Source organism: Bubalus bubalis, chromosome 9, assembly GCF_019923935.1.
Source record: "Bubalus bubalis isolate 160015118507 breed Murrah chromosome 9, NDDB_SH_1, whole genome shotgun sequence".
NCBI classification, from domain to species: domain Eukaryota; kingdom Metazoa; phylum Chordata; class Mammalia; order Artiodactyla; family Bovidae; genus Bubalus; species Bubalus bubalis.
In genome coordinates this window covers 109,686,518-109,703,779 of record NC_059165.1, presented here as the reverse complement: position 1 = coordinate 109,703,779, position 17,262 = coordinate 109,686,518, and the positions used below count along the sequence as shown (strand labels likewise).

The following is a 17,262-nucleotide window of genomic DNA, read 5'->3' as shown; positions in this document are numbered from 1 at the left end:
GTCCCTAGCTGCTCATGGGCTCTCTCCACCCTGCCCAGCCCTTAAGTTAAGGAATATGGATCACCCTGGCTCACCTGGAAGCCTTGTATCCTGGGAGGCCCCCCAGACCCCTCCATGCTGCACTCTTAGAGGACAAGAGGTTGCCCATCTGTCCCCTCCTATATCAGAAGTCCCTAAGGAGAGGCCATCTGTCCTGAGCGCAGTTTTACCAAAGCCAGGATGTTATGGCCGAGCCAGTGAGCTGTCCCCATCCCCACGCCCCAGCCAACCCATGCAGACATCAAGACTGGCTACTTGTCCATCATCATGGACCCCGGGGAGGTGCCTTTGGAGGAGCAGTGTGAATACCTGTCCTACGATGCTAGTCAGTGGGAGTTCCCCCGGGAACGGCTGCACCTCGGTGAGACCCGCTCCCAGCCTGCTTCACCCACCCAGTCCTGCTGGGCAGACACTGCTTCAGCTGCTCTGGGGTCAGGCAGGCTGGAGCCCTGCAATCCCTCTATTCTCAGAACTCATGCCAGAAAGTCCCACCTGGCCCCCACCTGGCCTGACCTGTCCATCTAGGCGCGCATCCCCAGAACTATTATAGGGGCTCTCAATTCCCAGGCCCCCCGAGGTCACTTCCTGCTGCTCTGAGCAGGGTGGGCCTGTCACACCTGCTGGGAGAGGATGCAGGCCTTCCTGTCAGTCTCTCTCCTCCCTCTCTCCCCACCCTGCTCCCCATGCACTTCCTGTTTGGCAGGGGGGCTCCTGACTTTCCTCCCCCTCCTGGGCCTTCCTTCCTGGCCCTCCACAGGGGTTGTCCCTTCTGCCCAGTCCTCTCCACCCACACCCCCATACAGCTCACCTGGAACCGGCTCCCTGCGCCCACAGGCAGAGTCCTCGGCCACGGGGCCTTTGGGAAGGTGGTGGAAGCCTCAGCCTTTGGCATCAACAAGGGCAGCAGCTGTGACACTGTGGCCGTGAAAATGCTGAAAGGTGTGGGGTCATGGGTAGAAGGGGTGGCTGAGCTGGTGAGGATCAGCAACTCTGGGTGGGCTGGTGGGTCTGTGGTGCCGGAGGGTAAACAGGTTCAGAACAGATTCTTACCAGAGGTTATACAGGGAATCCATGGCCTGGAGCTCACCTCTGAGTAATACTTATCAGTCTCACCTAAACCTTTTGCCTCAGAGAGGGAGGTGGTATTTGCTGCACCCCCACCAGCAAGAGTGCTGGCCAGGCCTCAGCTCAGCTGAAAGTGAAAGTGCTAGTCACTCAGTTGTGTCCAACTCTTTGCTACTTCATGGACTGTACCCCGCCAGGCTCCTCTGTCCATGGAATTCTCCAGGCAAGAATACTGGAATGGGTTGCCATTTCCTCCTCCAGGGGATCTTCCAGACCCAGGGATCAAACCTGGGACTCCTGTGTCTCCTGCATTGTAGGGGGATTCTTTACCGTCTGAGCTAGTGGCCAGGACAAAGGGATATTCAGGGCCTGGGTCAGGGGCCAGGTGGAGCCGGGAACCAAGCAAAGCCCCCATGTTGCTTCCAGAGGGCGCCACAGCCAGCGAGCATCGCGCCCTGATGTCGGAGCTCAAAATCCTAATCCACATTGGTAACCACCTGAACGTGGTCAACCTCCTGGGGGCTTGCACCAAGCCCAATGGTAAAGAACTCAGGCGCCCTGCGGGGAGGGCGAAGGTGCCCTTATCTTTGTGGGTGTGAAGGGCCAGCTGGGCCGGGAGTAGGCGGGACACAGGAGGGCTTGGGGGCGGGGCCGTGGATGTGGTGCTTGCCCTCCAGCGCACCCTCCTGCCCTGCCCCAGGCCCTCTCATGGTGATCGTGGAGTTTTGCAAGTATGGCAATCTCTCCAACTTCTTGCGCACCAAGCGAGAGGCCTTCAATCCCTGCGCGGTAGGTGGGCGCCCCACCGAGGGCCAGGCCTCTGCTGGTGAGCCGGGTGGGGAGGGCGGAAAGTGCCTTTCCAGTAGATGGCGAGCCTCCTCCCGTTCCGACCTGCTTTGTGCATCGCAGGAGAAGTCTGCTGAACAGAGAAGGCGCTTCTGCTCCATGGTGGAGGGCGCCAAGGCCGACCAGAGGAGGCCAGGGAACTGCGACATGGCCCTCCTCACAAGGCTCTTAACGGGCAAGGGAGGGGCAGGGCGGGCCGCTCCAGTCCAAGAAGGTAAGAGTCTGGCTTCCCCTTGCCCGAAACGGCTGGCATGCTCCAGGACCCTGGGATAAGCCAAGCTGGGGCCCTCCTGGAGGGACTTAACATGGGAGCGTATGAAATGCACTTCTGCCTTAGGCCACCTCAGGAAGCAAAGCCCCCATGTTCCCGCCAGAGGGCGCCATAGCCAGCGAGCCGTGCGCCCTAATGTCGGAGCTCAAAATCCTAATCCACACGGGTAACCACCTGAACGTGGTCAAACCTCCTGGGGGTGTGAGACTTCTGATGTTTGATTTGGTCGTCTCTAGATAAATAAGAGTTTACCCTGCAAACATGGTGGGGAGCGGTCCAGGCAGAAGTAGCAGAGGCAGAGGTTTAGTGTGGCAACAGTACTCACTGCTCTAGGAGTAGTTAGTGGATACCACGGAGAGAAGGGAAGCTGAGGGGCAGCAGAGGGGACCAGCAGGCTTGTTAAGCCTGGCCAGGAGAGACACAGCCAGGTTCAGTGAACACGTAAGTGCTCCCTTTGGGGCTGGGTGGAAAGTGGGAGTCACGGCTGAGGACTCTCCTAGCCAGCCTCACTTCTTCGTGCAGCCAAGGACCTGTGGCTGAGCCCGCTGACCATGGAAGACCTTGTCTGCTACAGCTTCCAGGTGGCCCGAGGGATGGAGTTCCTGGCCTCTCGAAAGGTGACTGCCCCAGCAGTCTCTTCAGAGGGGAGAAAGGCCAAAACTCACCAGCTTACCCCACAGTGAAGCTGTAGTCAAGGCACCTCTCTCCCACTTTGCAGAGCTGTAGACTGAGTCCAAAGGGTAGAACCAAACTCCCAAGATATTCCACTAGTCAGAGGCAGAGCTAGGTATAGAGCCAGTCTGTCCTACTGCACAGCCTTCTTTGCTGTCTGCACAGTGCCACCAGCTCTCTCCATGGCAAGTCATGGGGCACACAGAAATCTATCCTCAAGAGAGCAGGACTCACGCAGGGTATCCTGGAGCTCTAGGTGGGGGTGTGGCCACAGGGGCCTGCCCTGATCGCCTCACTGCTCCTCTTCACCCCCCTAGTGTATCCACAGGGACCTGGCCGCTCGAAACATCTTGCTGTCAGAAAGTGACGTGGTGAAGATCTGTGACTTTGGCCTGGCCCGGGACATCTACAAGGACCCTGACTATGTGCGCAAGGGCAGTGTGAGTACAGGCCACAGAGGGGGGTGGGGGCTGTGGGCCACGGAGCAGGGTGGGGGACTCACTGCCATCGACCTGGAAGGTCTGCACCCACAGGGATCCTGGAGACCCTGCTGAGGCACCTGGGGCAGGTGAGTGGAGACAGGAGCTGACAAACAAGGGCCCCGGTGCTCCAAATGGAGCTTGTGTCTGGCCTTTTTGGTCCATTAGGTGGGCACTGACTCCACACACCTGCTCAGTAGGGGCTGGCCATGCAGAGGTAGAGCCTACGTGGTGTCTGTCCTCGAGGTGGACATACCTAGTGTAGCACAGTTAGAGAAAAATACCTGGGTGCTAGCGGCAGCTTGTGTCTCCTTGGTGGTGCTCAGAGGTAGCCAAGCAGGCATCTGAGCATCTACATTTGTTTAGGGTTTTGCCCCAGGGGATGAAGGAAGAGGCTAAGAGGGAAGTTGACAGGCAAATTGGGTCCAGGCTATGGAGAAGGGAATGGCAACCCACTCCCATATTCTTGCTTGGGAAATTCCATGGACAGAGGAGCCTGGTGGGCTACAGTCCATGGGGTTGCAAGAGTCGAACACGACTTAGCGACTAAACAACAGACAACAATGAGAGGCCCACCGTGCAGGCTTCTGTCCTTTATTCTAACTCTCAGGTGTGTGGGGACTGTGGAGGTAACAGTCAGCTGTCCAGAAACTCTCTCTACAAGCTATAACAAGAGAGGGGTGGGGTGGGGGGTGCTAGGGTGGAGGCAGAGGCAAGTCAGGAAGGCCCATGGCCCTCAAGGCTCCTCAAGCCATAGGAGGGAAGTCGCATTAGGAGCCACCAGAGGAGGGGTCAGGAGTGATGCCTGAGGTTTCCAGTGTGGGGACCAAGTGAATGGATAGAGGTGGAGCTGGTGAGGGTGTGCAGGGATACAGCATCCCTCAATATACTGGGCCAGAGGGTCTGGAGCTGGAGACAGGCTACACGTTTTCTCTGGGAGAGCACAGGGGAAGAGAGGGACTGGATATCTGCCCAGAATAGTAGCAGGGAAGAAGCCTTCAAAGAAGTCACGAGGCACCTCTGGAATGGAGTCAGGGGAGGCGGCAGGGACAGAGCCAGTTGCAGGAGCCATCTGAATACACGCAGGGTGGTCCTGACCAAAGAGCCTTTCCTGGGGAGAAGGGCAGGGGAGGGATGCCCCTGGGTTTGGCCTCTCTCCATTCTTCCCTTCCCCATTGGGACACACGTCCATCCCGCAGGCCCGGCTGCCCCTGAAGTGGATGGCCCCTGAGAGCATCTTCGACAAGGTGTACACCACACAGAGCGATGTGTGGTCCTTTGGGGTCCTGCTCTGGGAGATTTTCTCCCTGGGTAAGTACAGGCAGGGGGCAGGGCAGGGCAGGCTCAGCAGAGGTGCACACCTGGGCCGAGCAGTCCCACTCATTCTGAGACAGGTGTTTGGAGGGCCCCCTGGGTCCCCCTTCACGTCCAGCCTGTGCCCACGGCAGAACCCCGTGTTCACCCAGCAGCTCCTGGGCTCGTCACCTGTCACAGAGGGAAAGGCCGTAGGAGTTCCCCAGACTCCTCCCTCCCTGGCCGAGCCCCTTCCTCACAAGCCGTGGGGGACACTGCTCCTGCCTTCATGGGGCTGGGGAGCATCTGGAAGGAGACCAGCTGCTCCCTCGATGACCACAGCTGCTACCACCTCACATATTAAACCAGGCCTCGCTGGATCCAAGATGAGGGGCCCCAACCAGGGTGGGGGTGAGGCAGGAAACAAGCAGAAAAGTGAAAATGCTGAATGGCAACCATGACCAATACTGTTAGTAAAGATAAAAGCGCACGGGGAGCACAGGAAGGACAGTGCTGGGTGTGAGCCAGAGGGGCCAGGAGGGGCAGGCTAACGACAGTGGGTGGGCTGGAGGCAAGAGGGCCTGCAAAACAGCAGTCCAGGGTGCAGGGTTGGTCAGGGCCGTGGTCCTTGTGTTGGGAGCTGAGCAAGGTGTAAGCAGTCAGCATTGGGAGATGCTGCAAAAGCTTGTATTGGTGGTCCAGGCAGCCCCTGCAGGCCTTCTGGGGTGAGGGCCTGGAATTTAAGTCTACTGTAGGGAGCCATGCAGGGTTTGAGGGAGGGACTCTTGTCTTAAAAGGGCCTTTCCACTACTGTATGGCTTGCAGGAGCTAGGTCCTTTTTGCTGGTAGAGCCCACAGGACTTAAGGAAGAACTGGAGAAGGCTTCTCTGAAGAGGGGTCACTGTGATAGAGCCACTCAACTGGCTCAGCAAAGCTCTACTGACCCTGACGGTCCCAGATGGGAAGTGTTTCCGCCAATGTGCCTGTGAAAGCCCTGATGCTCACGGCAGTTCTCACAAGCGGGTGTCACCATCCTCTTAACCAAACAAAGAACTCGCCCGAGGGGAGGGGGGCAGCAGGGTGAGCTCCCTGTCACAAGGGGCTGGGGCAGAGGCGGGTCGGACCTGAGCTGAACAGCGGTAGCCTGCTCCCCACCCAGCTCCCATCCTGTTCTACCATCAGGGGCCTCCCCATACCCTGGGGTGCAGATCAATGAGGAGTTCTGCCAGCGGCTGAAAGAGGGCACCCGGATGCGGGCCCCAGAGCTAGCCACTCCTGCCATGTGAGTCTCTCGGGAAGCCGCTGGCACTGAGGGGCCTTAGGGGTGGGTGGGCACCAGGAAAAGATAAGGGGGGTTGTGTGCAGGCTTGGGAAAGGGGCTTGCCGGCAGGGGGGAGGGGGGAGGGGGTTCAGGCACAGGAGCCGGGCTGGAGGCCTGCAGACACTGTCTCTCACTCCACCATGGGTCTGCTGACAGCCCTCCTCCCTGCGGGTAGGAGGGATGGCCTGCCTAAGCCCGGGGGAGGGAGGCAGGCAGAGCAGGTGTGAGGGATCTGCGGGAGGTGGGAGACTTGGGTCTGCTGGGCTCGGGTGCAGGGTGCACTCAGACGGCCGTCCAGCATCCAGCTGTACCCACAGACGCCACATCATGCTGAGCTGCTGGGCAGGAGACCCCAAAGAGAGGCCTGCATTCTCAGATCTGGTGGAGATCCTGGGGAACCTGCTTCAGGGCAGGGCCCAGCAGGTGAGGCCCCGACTCTCCCTGTCCTGCTGCAGCAGCCTCTGGCCCCCAAGCCAGGGACCATCACGTGGATGGTCAGAGCCCAACCTTCCCACGAAGAGCCCCAGGCTGGTCCTCAGGGAGCCGGCAAGGAGCCCCCACCTCCTGGCAGAAGAGTGACATGTTCTTCTACCTCCCCTCTTTGCCCCTCTGCCCCCTGCACCCACCTCTGACTTGTATCTCCCTCCCCCAGCTCAGGGCTGGCTCAGGGCAGCCCTGAGTCCTGGAGGAGGAAGCAGGGAGCTGCCTGCTGCCCCAGCCTCAGGGACTTGAGATGGGCACTTGGGGGCCAGTGCTGCCCCCAGGTGAGGGTGGGAAGTACCAATGTTCAAGGCTGTGGGACAGCCAGGCTCTGGAACAAGGATGCTGTTATTATGCCTGCCTCCTCCTTAGATGGGGCACCTGGAAGGGCTGTGGGGAGAACTTGCCCAGCTCCTTTAGCCCTTGGAGCCCTTGAGAACAGCACTTGAAGGATCAGGAACTCTAGAAGTCCTGACTGCAGGAGTAGGGGCAAAGTGGAGCCGAGGGGCCTCTGACCCTGGCTTTTTGTGCCATTTCTGCCAGGAAGATGACTGCGTGGCTCCTTGTGGTTCTCAGAGCTCAGAGGAAGGCAGCTTCTTGCAGGCATCCACCACGGCCATGCACATCACAGAGACAGATGCTGACACAGAGGACAGCCCGCTGAGCCTGCACCAGCACAGCCTGGCCGCCAGGTCAGCCCCCCTCTTCAGATCCAAGGGTCCCCCAGGCAAGGGGAAAGCAGTTTGGACATGTAAGTTTTATCCTCATCAGTCATCAAGGAAAAGTGAAGGACAAGGACTTAAGAGGTCATTGTTTATCAACTCAAGGAGCTAAGTGACAGCATCGCTGATGCCTTGATGGGTGTGGTCAGTCTCGAGTCCTTCCAAGCCCATGTGGCCTCTGAACTTTGCTTTTCTCCATGCCCCCTCAGTTCTTCCCTCTGGCTTCCTCCACTTGCCCACACTCCTAGGCCCTGAAAGGCCCTCTGCCATCAATTTCAAGGGAGAGCCCCTCTCAGGCACAACAGCCTGGACAGCTCCACCCTGTAAGGAAAGAAAATGGAGCAGGCGGGGAGAGGGGCGAGTTCCCAGGGACCCCAAGAGTGGGGCTGGTCACTCACTAACCTTATTCAGGATTTAGAATGGAGCCTAAGTATCCAGAGTTTGGGGTCAGAGGCTAGTGAATATTTACATTCCAAGAAGGTCAAACATCCACTTTCACATTGGTGTTGCTGAGAGAAGAGCTCGGGACTCTCCACGTCATCTTCCCCAGCAGAGAGCAAGGCCGAGCCTGGGGAACAGGAACACCCAGCTGGTTTTTGCCAGGTTCCTTCCGCCAGCCCTGCCGTAGGCACTTGAATGTGCACACACACGTACACACATGCAGGTCAGGCAGGGGCTTGTGACATCAGTACTGCCTGCCCTGCATAGGGTGGCCCACCCTGGAGGGAAGTCCTCCCCCAGTCTCACTCCAGCTCCACGTCACACCCAGGCCAGGTGCCCTCTGCTGCTCGCTTCCCACATCCTCCCTAGCAGTGGCCTCAGGGAGGTTCGCTCGTCTTGCCTGGGAGCAGAGGCAAGACTCGGGGGCCTGGGGAGCCGTCTAGACCGGCCCCTGGGGTCCTTCCTGAGAGGAGAGAGGTGCAGAAGGAAAGGTGGAGAGAGCATTCAGGAGGGGTGCTGGACTGCACTTCTCAGCACTTGCCGTTTCCTCCCCACAGATATTATAACTGTGTGTCCTTTCCGGGATGCCTTGCCAGAGGGACACAAACCCAGGGTTCCTCCAGGATGAAAACGTTTGAGGAATTTCCCATGACCCCAACTACCTACAAGGCCATAGTGGTAAGTGGGGTGAGTAGGCCTGTGCCCCCGCCCCAGGTCAGGGCCACTGGACTCCTTCCACAGGGAGCTGGACGTCAGGAAGTCCTGAGGCTCGTGGCAGAAGCCAGCTCAGCACAGGGAGCCCAGTGCCACCATGTCTCTGCTCCTTTCACCCAAGCCCTCCTCACTCACCCAGGGCCTCCCCTCCCCAGCACCCAGCCTCTCTCTCCCAGCAAGGTAGAAACCCCAGTAGAACCCCAGTGGAAAGTCAGCTCCTCCTTCTAGACGGTTCTCCTGGGATCGACCCGAGTCAGGGCCCTCCTTGGGTAGCCATCGGGCCCCGTGACCGGAGAGGAGAAGATGGTGTCACTAGACAAGAAGTCTAGGGTAAGAGGTACGGGAAGACCACTCATGTTCTCAGATGTGGTCAAGCAGAGGAGACCTCTTACAGCTCAGTGAGGCTGGAGGCAATCTGACTGTTGTGTAAAAGCACAGCCTTCTAGCCTCCATCCAGATAGGGCTGGAGTGAGTACAGGCCCAGGAGAGGCTGGGTACAGGGGCTGCGATGGGTGTCCTGAACCAGCGCCATGCAGACCCGAGTTCCCATCCCCAGGGTCAGATAAAGGCGTAGGGGGAGGGCCCCCCATCTTTGATGAGAGTGTGGTTCAGTCCCCCTCCAAAGAAATCAAGATGACTCCAAGTCACACTGATTGTGACATAGCCCTGCCAATCCTTGGACTTATCTGAGGATCCTTTTTCTGTACTGTGAGTTGTCAGATTCTTTCTAGACTTCCCTGGTTTCTCCCAGTGCTCCTGCTCTGCTGTGTCCTGAGCAGGTGTATGGCTGCCTTGTGTATCTCCCAAAAGGGGCGTCCCAGTCTTGCCACCCTCTTGAATCATAGGGTGTGGCCCCGCCAGTCACAGTTCCTCCTTCTGCGGCAGGGGTGTGTAACCCTGACTGTGGATGGAATGGAGGCCTGTTGCCCACACGCAGGATGAGTGTCCAGGCAGCAGAGGGGCAGGTCTGAGGGGCAGCTGCCTACAGACGGGCCTTCCTAGGGCCCACCCACAACCTTGGCGTGATCTCTCTGCGCAGGACAGCCAGACGGACAGTGGGATGGTGCTGGCCTCCGAGGAGTTTGAGCAGCTGGAGAGCAGGCACAGAGAAGAGAGCAGGCTCAGGTAGGGCTTCTGGAGGCCCCCTCCTGGCCAGGGCCCAGTGCAGGGAGGCCAGGCCTGCATGTGCCTCTCACTCTCTTACTTGAAACTTTTCATGTCTCCAAATTACCTTTTTGTGTGTTCAAGGCAGACTACACTGGGACTTGAGGATTTTGTCCACCAGCCTTCCCATAAGCCCCACCCCTCATCACTGTCCTGGCCCAGCACCCTGGTGCTGGTTCCCAAACCTCCCTCCCCTTTGACAGATACTAGACAATAACCTCTTTGTGAATCCAAGAAACATCTGCTGTGTCCAATGGATGTAACACCCTTCACCCAGCCAGGGGAGGCCACAGATCATGTGACCTAGAGCTGGCTGTTGTACTTCTTTGATGAGAATACAGTTACAGAGAAATCTTCCAGCGTGCTTGCATAGGGGGTGAGCTCCATAAACAATGGCCTCCATTTTCCAAGAAGATACCTCCACTCTTTAAAAATAGATCTGAATATTTAAACTTTTAAGAGTATACATAAAAATAGTTAAACGTGTGCATATGTTTTTAAACTTTTGATCCATTTTTTCAACTTCATAGAGAAGCACACAATTCTTTTTTCACACAGCATCTCTTAAAATCCAGTGGAAACTGCACATTAAAGATGGGTCTAGGCAATGGCCTAAGATACTCTGTTGCATATAGACCCATAAATGAAGATTAGTGTCTTTTTATTTTGTATTGGGGTATAGCTGGAAAAGACTCTGATGCTGGGAGGGATTGGGGGCAGGAGGAGAAGGGGACGACAGAGGATGAGATGGCTGGATGACATCACTGACTCGATGGACGTGAGTCTGGGTGAACTCCGGGAGTTGGTGATGAACAGAGAGGCCTGGCGTGCTGCGATTCATGGGGTCGCAAAGAGTCGGGCACTACTGAGCGACTGAACTGAACTTAACTGAACTGATAGCTGGTTAACAATGTTGTGGTAGTTTTAGGTGAACAGTGAAGGAACTCAGCCATAAATACACATGTGTCCATTCTCCCCCAAACTCCCCTCCCATCTAGGCTGCCACATAACACTGAGCAGAGCTCCATGTGCTATACAGTACATCCTTGTAGGTTGCCCTTTTAAATATAGCAGTGTATACATGTCCATCCCAGACTCCCTAGCTATCCCCTCTGCCCATCTTTTCCCTCAGTAACTGTAAGTTCGCTCTTTAAGTCTGTGAGTCTCTTTCTGTCTTGTATCATGTCTTTTTGGATTGCACCTACATGTAAGGGATGTCATATGATCTTTGTCCTTCTCTGTCTGACTCCCTTCATTCAGTATGTATGACAGTGTCTAGGCCCATCCATGTTGCTCCAAGTGGCATTATTTCATTATTTTTCATGGCTGAGTCATATTCCAATGTATATATGTACCACATCTTTATCCATTCCTCTGTTAATGGGCCTTTAGGTTGCTTCCATGTTTTGGCTATTGTAAACAGTGCTGCAACGGATACTGAGATGCATGCATCCTTTCGGATCATGTTTTTCTCTGGATATATGCCCAGGAGTTGGTTTTGCAGGGCCATATGGTAGCTCTACTTTTCGTTTTTTAAGGAACCTCCATACTGTTCTCCGTAGTGACTGTATCAATTTATATTCCCAGCAACATTGAAGAAGGGCTCCCTTCTCTCCACACCCTCTCCAGCATTTATTGTTTGTGGGTTTTTTGGTGATGGCCACTTTGACCAGTGTGAAGTGATATCTCACTGTAGTTTTTATTTTCATTTCTCTCATAGTTAGTGATATTGAACATCTTTTCATGTGCCCCATATCCGTATGTACTTCTACTTATTTACTTTAGTAATTGACTTTCTCATAGCTGTTTAAATGATAGAACCTAAAATATTCTATTAATACAAAAACAGTGCTCTTTTTTGCTTTTTCCAGATCCTTGGGTGACACCTGTGTCTTTCAGGGACCCCTTTTGGGGCATCTGGTGTAGTTTCACTTGTCTTCTGCCTAGGCTGTTTTTGAATCAATAGGTGTTATCATTGAATAGTTTACCCTAGACCACAGATGTTAATTTGTATCACAGTAGGATAGTTGAGGTCATTCTTCGCCTTTCTGGCAGGTATCATTAAGATCTCTGCAACTTAGCCAAATATCTGTTACCTTCCCAGCAGCCTGAAAAAGCATGCGTGCAGCACTGTGAACACGCAGGCTTGTGGGCTCGTGTGCCTGCAGATGGCTGCTGCACCTCTAGCATGCATCTTGGCCTCCTTCTTTGTTTTTATTGGTTCTGTCAGGTAACCTCTATGAGTAACCGAGTTTTGAAAAATTAATGCTTTTTATTTATTCAACAAAAATAGTTTCTGCCTAATTTTTCTTTACCAAACAGTTTTTTTTTTTTAATATCCCCAAAAAGTATTTCAGTAAGAGGATGGGATGAGCCAAGGATGTTAACTACTTAAATTCCATTCTCCACACATCTTTCTAAAATCAGCACATGAAACAAGACCTCTCAGAGCCCGTGACTGTGACATAAGCAAGGGAGAGACTCCAGTTGTGTGTGAGTAGAGAACTCAGCAGCAGAACCAGCAGAGCCATGCCCACAGCCTGGCTGGGGAGAGCCATGTGGGAACTGCCCCCTGAGAGGGGACCTTCCAGGTCCTTGGGACCGTGGCCACTCAGACTGAGGAGATTCCAGAGCGTGAGCACTAGGACAGTGGCCTTAGGAAGGCTCTGCTTCTGAAAGGACAGTGAGCAGGAGGGGAGCGTGCCTCTCAGGTGCCTGGTGGGGAAGGAAGAGGAGAGTTGGAGAAGAGTCTTATAGAAACAAGATTATAGTAAGAGTTGAAAAGACAGTTACACACCCAAGGGTCTCTTCATTACAGAAACTACACATCATGATGGGAGCAAGAGAGGACATTATTCTCTTCCCAGGTTCCCTTAGAAACACATCGTGATGAGCCACAAAGAGGTGTAGCTGGTCACTTGGCAAATGGAACATTCCCCAAACAGATGTAGAGGTGGGATGGAACGTGCCTTGAAAGCATCTATCAGGGAGAAGGAAGGAGTTTATCTCCTCAGTTCTTTCCTATCTTCTGTTAACCACTGGTTAGTACTCACCCTGTGGGAAGTTAACTCATCCTCACTTCAAGGTGACTCGCCCAGTCCTTTCAGTGGCACTCAGGATGCCATATCCCATTCCCTGTGACATGGCAGTTCATCCAACTCTAGGTGAAAGGGAGATCTGCAAGCCCTGGGCTTGTGGTTGGTCAGTATGGCTGCACAGCAGCAGCTGGGGAGGTGTCTAGCACTCCCTCTTAAGTGACTGGCAAGTCCCCACTGGTGATACAGCATGGGACGTGAATGGAGCCTTTGGAGAGAGGGATGCAGTTGGATTCAAGGGGTTATGGTGTTACAGTACTCCTGAATGAAGAAAGCTGCGGAGACACCTACATTCCTGGCCCTCCTGCCATAGGGTAGTTCAGTTCAGTTCAGTCACTCAGTCATATCCGAATCTTTGCAACCCCATGGACTGCAGCACGCCAGGCTTCCCTGTCCATCACCAACTCCTGGAGATTGTTCAAACTCATGTCCATCAAGTTGGTGAAGTCATCCAACCATCTCATCTTCTGCCATCCCCTTCTCCTCCTGCCTTCAGTCTTTCCCAGCATCAGGGTCTTTTCCAGTGATTCAGTTCTTTGCATCAGGTGGCCAAAGTATTGGAGTTTCAGCTTCAGCACCAGTCCTTCCAATGAATATTCAGGACTGATTTCCTTTAGATGGACTGGTTTGATCTCCTTGCAGTCAGATCAAACCCATTAAGGTAATCTCAGCCTGATAAGCATGAACAGAAAAAAAATGAGCACTATCCATACAGTTATTATAAGAATAAAAAAGAAAATCAGAATTAAAACTTTTCAGTAGCCATAAACACTCCAAAAACAGCATGGAAAAACTGTGATACAACACAGTGGCATAAATTCATAATGAAATAAGTAGCTCCACTATGAATCATAAATTCAAAAATTCAGAATAAAAATGGACAAAGTGTGACAAGATCAAATGGGAGCTGACTAAATTTATGGAAGGAATTGAAATAAAAGACAAATCCTCTCAAAAATGAAGAGCAGAGTACCCAAGGGACAATTAAATATGATCAGACTTGCAGTGGAGGGCACATTTGATAGATATGAAAAGAGGTCAAGAATAAATCAAGAGGTCTAAAGGGTCAGAAAGAATGTGAAAATTTTAGAAGTTAAATAGAAAACTCCCACAGATGTACAACTGGTGTCTCTGAAGAAGAAAAATGCCAACAGTGAAATAGAACTAATATTTAAATATGTAATTCAAGATAATTCTCTTAAATAAAAGGAGACCAAATCTACATATTAGAAGGGTACTAAACTGGTCCAAAAAGAGTAAACTCTGAGACATATCCCGGTTGAACTATCAAGTTCAGCTAGAGATAAACATCCAGGTAAAACACCAAGTCACCAAAAAAAAAAAGAGAGAGAGAGAGAGAGAGAGAGATTGAAGCATCAGGCTTTTCAATAGCACCATGCAAAGCAAAAACAATGAAACAACCTTGCAGAAATCTCAAAGAAAATGAGTGCTAAGGAGGGGGAATCACTGGGCCATCGGTGAGGCAGAAGGGGACCGGAAGCTGCAGGGCCTTCTGGGCCTGGGGCAGAAGCTTGGACTTTATTCAGAGAGTGAGTTGTAGTGAATGAGTTGTGTTGAAGGGTGTAACTTGAAGGATCTCTGAAGGCTGGCCTATAGGGAGGCATGAGTGGGAGAAAAAAGATGTGCTAGGGCAGTACAGAGCACGCGGTGATGGCGGCTCACTCTAAAGAAGAGGTGGAGCGTACATTTCAGCTCGGAAAGGACAGGACTGCTGTGTGGGCTGGATGTGAGGGGTGAGGGAAGGGGAGGAGGAAAGGATGACACCTGGGTGCTTGAGACATTAAATCAACGTTGGTGCCATTTACAGAGATGAGCAAGACTGGGAGAGAAGCAGGTTTGGGGGGATGGAGTCAGGCTTTCTCCATTGTCCCGCGCCCAGGCATGACAAAGAACGTTCTGGTGTTTGCCAGCAGGCACATTCCTTTGTTTTTCTATTTAAGTCAAATCTGTGTGTGTTTCCATTGGCTTTGCTTGTTGCTCTGGTTGTTTCTAGTGATTCCAGTCAGACCTGAACACAGTTCTGATCGTTATTCTTTTCTGACTGATGTCACCTTCCTCTCTCTGCAGCTGTAAAGGACCAAGCAGGAATGTGAGCGTGACCACGGCACACCTCGACCCCCAAGGGAGGCGGCGGCCCGACCCGGGGCCCCGGGGCCAGGTGTTCTACAACAGCGAGTACGGGGAGCTGGCGGGGCCCCCGGAGGAGAGTGCCAGCACCCCAGCCGCCCAATCGCCCTTCTTCACAGACAGCAGCTACTAAAGCAGCTTCGGACAAGCCACCCTGGACCTTGGGCTCTACAGTGGGTGGGGGTCACGCCTGGCCAGTGAACAGAGGGCTAGAGACCCAGGCTGGAAGCTTATCTCATCTAGTTTGGGCCAGGAGACATTTCTTCCTCCTTAGCTAGGAAGAGTAAAACCCAGGCTCCAGTGTTCCCTTCAATTCCATCACCATGCCTGCCCCGGACACCCTGCAGATCCCTGGGGCCCTCCTCCCCTTCAGATTCAGATTCCACTTAGTTCAACATCCACAAGGGCCAGCTCTGGGCTGAGCACTCTCATAGGAAATAATATCTCTTTGGGTGTCTCTCTCAGCATGGTAGATGGTGTGATCCCTGACTTCTGATGAGAAATATGAGAATAACATAATAGTCCAGATCGAACTGTGGTCTCCCAGCCCTGCCCCAAATACTGCCCCTTCCTGTGGGAATGGCTTTCTTCATTTGCCTCTCCAAGGCTCAGACAAGGTGCCATATTTCCAACTCAAAGCAACAAATGAGAAATTTGAGTGGAGAGGAATGGAAGTCTCCTTTCCTGAGCCTGACCAAGCAGTTCAGAGTAGCCATCTCTGCAGTTCCAAACCAGTTACAGCAGCCTTCTTCTCCTGAGTGCTGAGAACTATTCAACTTTTTTTTTTTTTTTCATTAGAATTTCAGAGGCTATTTGAGCTGCTGTGAAGAATTTACTTTTAAAAACTTCAGTCTGAAGGGAACCCAGGAAAGGTGTTTCTGAATCTGGAAAATTCTTGCCTCTGACACCCAGTCAACTGCTGTCATAAAAGACCCCACTGTGGCTACCACTTCTTTCTGGAGAAGGCCCCCAGCCGTACCTGCCTGATCCAGAATTGGAAGAGTCATCTGATGGTCTAGAGCTGCCCATTGGAAAGCCACCTGGTTCTTCCCTCTGGGGCCTGGATCTGCTACCCAAGGTGCCACCCAAGCTGTGAACATCCTTATGAGAGGCAAATACTATGAGTTCCTTCAAGAAAGGCTTTGGGGCTGGCCCAGAGGACCCACCAGTATTACTGTATGCCAGGAGGCAATCCACAGATGCCCCTACACCCCCATGGAGGCCCCTGTCTCCTGCCCCCTGATCTGTACCTGACATCAGTGGTCTGGCAGGTCAAGCCTCTGCTGCCACAGAACAGTGGAGGGCCCTCTGGAGGCTGGACCATTCCACACTGCCTGGCCACCCACACCCCAGGAGAAAGACCCTCATCCCAGTTAGTATCACGGAGGTTGACACCCCGCTCCCCACCATGAGACGCTTGCAGGACAGGCGGCCGTGCAGCGAGCAGGGGCGTGCCCGGCAGGAACCACCGCCCACCCCACCCCCACAACCACATTGTATATTGTTCCTTTAAGATACATTGAATGTAAGTGTGGCTGTAACCCTAACTGTCCCCAGGTGTCCTTCTCCCCTGATATCACCTTCTTGTAAGACCTGGGTCTCAGGTTTACCTGGTTGAGGTCCAGAGGGTGTTTCAATCAGAGAAGCATCTCAAGGACTTCCGTGCAGTGGCCCAGGCCCAAGACCCCTCCCGACATGTGTCCACCTATGCTCCTGTCACATAACTGCACACACGAAAATGTATTGAGAAGAAAACCTCCCCCTACCCCTTACAGAACATATGCTCCAAAAAGATAAAGTATTTAACAAAAGATAATAATAAATTTGATGCCAGTCTTGAGTTACAGTGAATAGATTCTCAGCTAAATTCCAGATCTCTGTTAAGATTTTATTCTAGCCTTCCTCCCACCTGATCATCAGCCCTACAAGCCCATTGGACAGGCCATGCAAAGGAAACAGCAGTAAAGGCAGCTCATGCCCCCTTTCTCTGCCCAAAAGGCTGCTATTGTTCAGTCACTCAGTTGTGTCTGACTCTTGGCCACCCTGTGAACTACAGCATGCCAGGCTTCCCTGTCCTTCAGTATCTCCAGAGTTTGCTCAAACTCATGTCCATTGAGTCAGTGATGCCATCCAACCATCTCATCCTCCATTACCCACTTCTCCTCTTGCCCTCAGTCTTTCCCAGCATCAAGGTCTTTTCCAATCAGTCACATCAGGTGGCCAAAGTACTGAAACTTCAGCTTCAGCATCAGTCCTTCCAATGAATATTCAGGGTTGGTTTTCTTTAGGATTGACTGGTTTGATCTCCTTGCAGTCCAAGGGACTCTCGAGAGTCTTCTCCAACATCACAGTTCGAAAGCATCAATTCTTCAGCACTCAGCATTCTTTATGGTCCAACTCTCACATCCATACATGACTATGGAAAAAACCATAGCTTTGACTATATGGATCTTCGTCAGCAAAATGATGTCTCTGCTTTTTAATATACTGTCTAGGTTTGTCATAACTATTC

At 53.2% G+C, this 17,262-nt stretch overlaps 1 protein-coding gene across 4 annotated transcripts in view; it reads left to right on the top strand.

The window, feature by feature from the left end:
- The window catches only part of FLT4 (fms related receptor tyrosine kinase 4), a 41,611-nt gene extending 25,010 nt beyond the window's left edge, over positions 1-16,601 (top strand). For all 4 annotated transcript variants that reach the window (XM_025293984.3, XM_025293983.3, XM_044948517.2 and 1 more), the window contains exons 17-30: positions 265-400; positions 874-978; positions 1,531-1,644; positions 1,805-1,893; positions 2,014-2,164; positions 2,744-2,838; positions 3,211-3,333; positions 4,572-4,683; positions 5,848-5,947; positions 6,304-6,409; positions 7,010-7,158; positions 8,187-8,307; positions 9,383-9,468; positions 14,691-16,601. In XM_025293984.3, coding sequence (XP_025149769.2) covers positions 265-400; positions 874-978; positions 1,531-1,644; positions 1,805-1,893; positions 2,014-2,164; positions 2,744-2,838; positions 3,211-3,333; positions 4,572-4,683; positions 5,848-5,947; positions 6,304-6,409; positions 7,010-7,158; positions 8,187-8,307; positions 9,383-9,468; positions 14,691-14,883 — 1,680 coding nt within the window. In that variant the 3' untranslated portion in view covers positions 14,884-16,601. The remainder of the gene's footprint in view (positions 1-264; positions 401-873; positions 979-1,530; positions 1,645-1,804; positions 1,894-2,013; positions 2,165-2,743; positions 2,839-3,210; positions 3,334-4,571; positions 4,684-5,847; positions 5,948-6,303; positions 6,410-7,009; positions 7,159-8,186; positions 8,308-9,382; positions 9,469-14,690) is intronic.
- Positions 16,602-17,262: the final 661 nt, after the last annotated feature.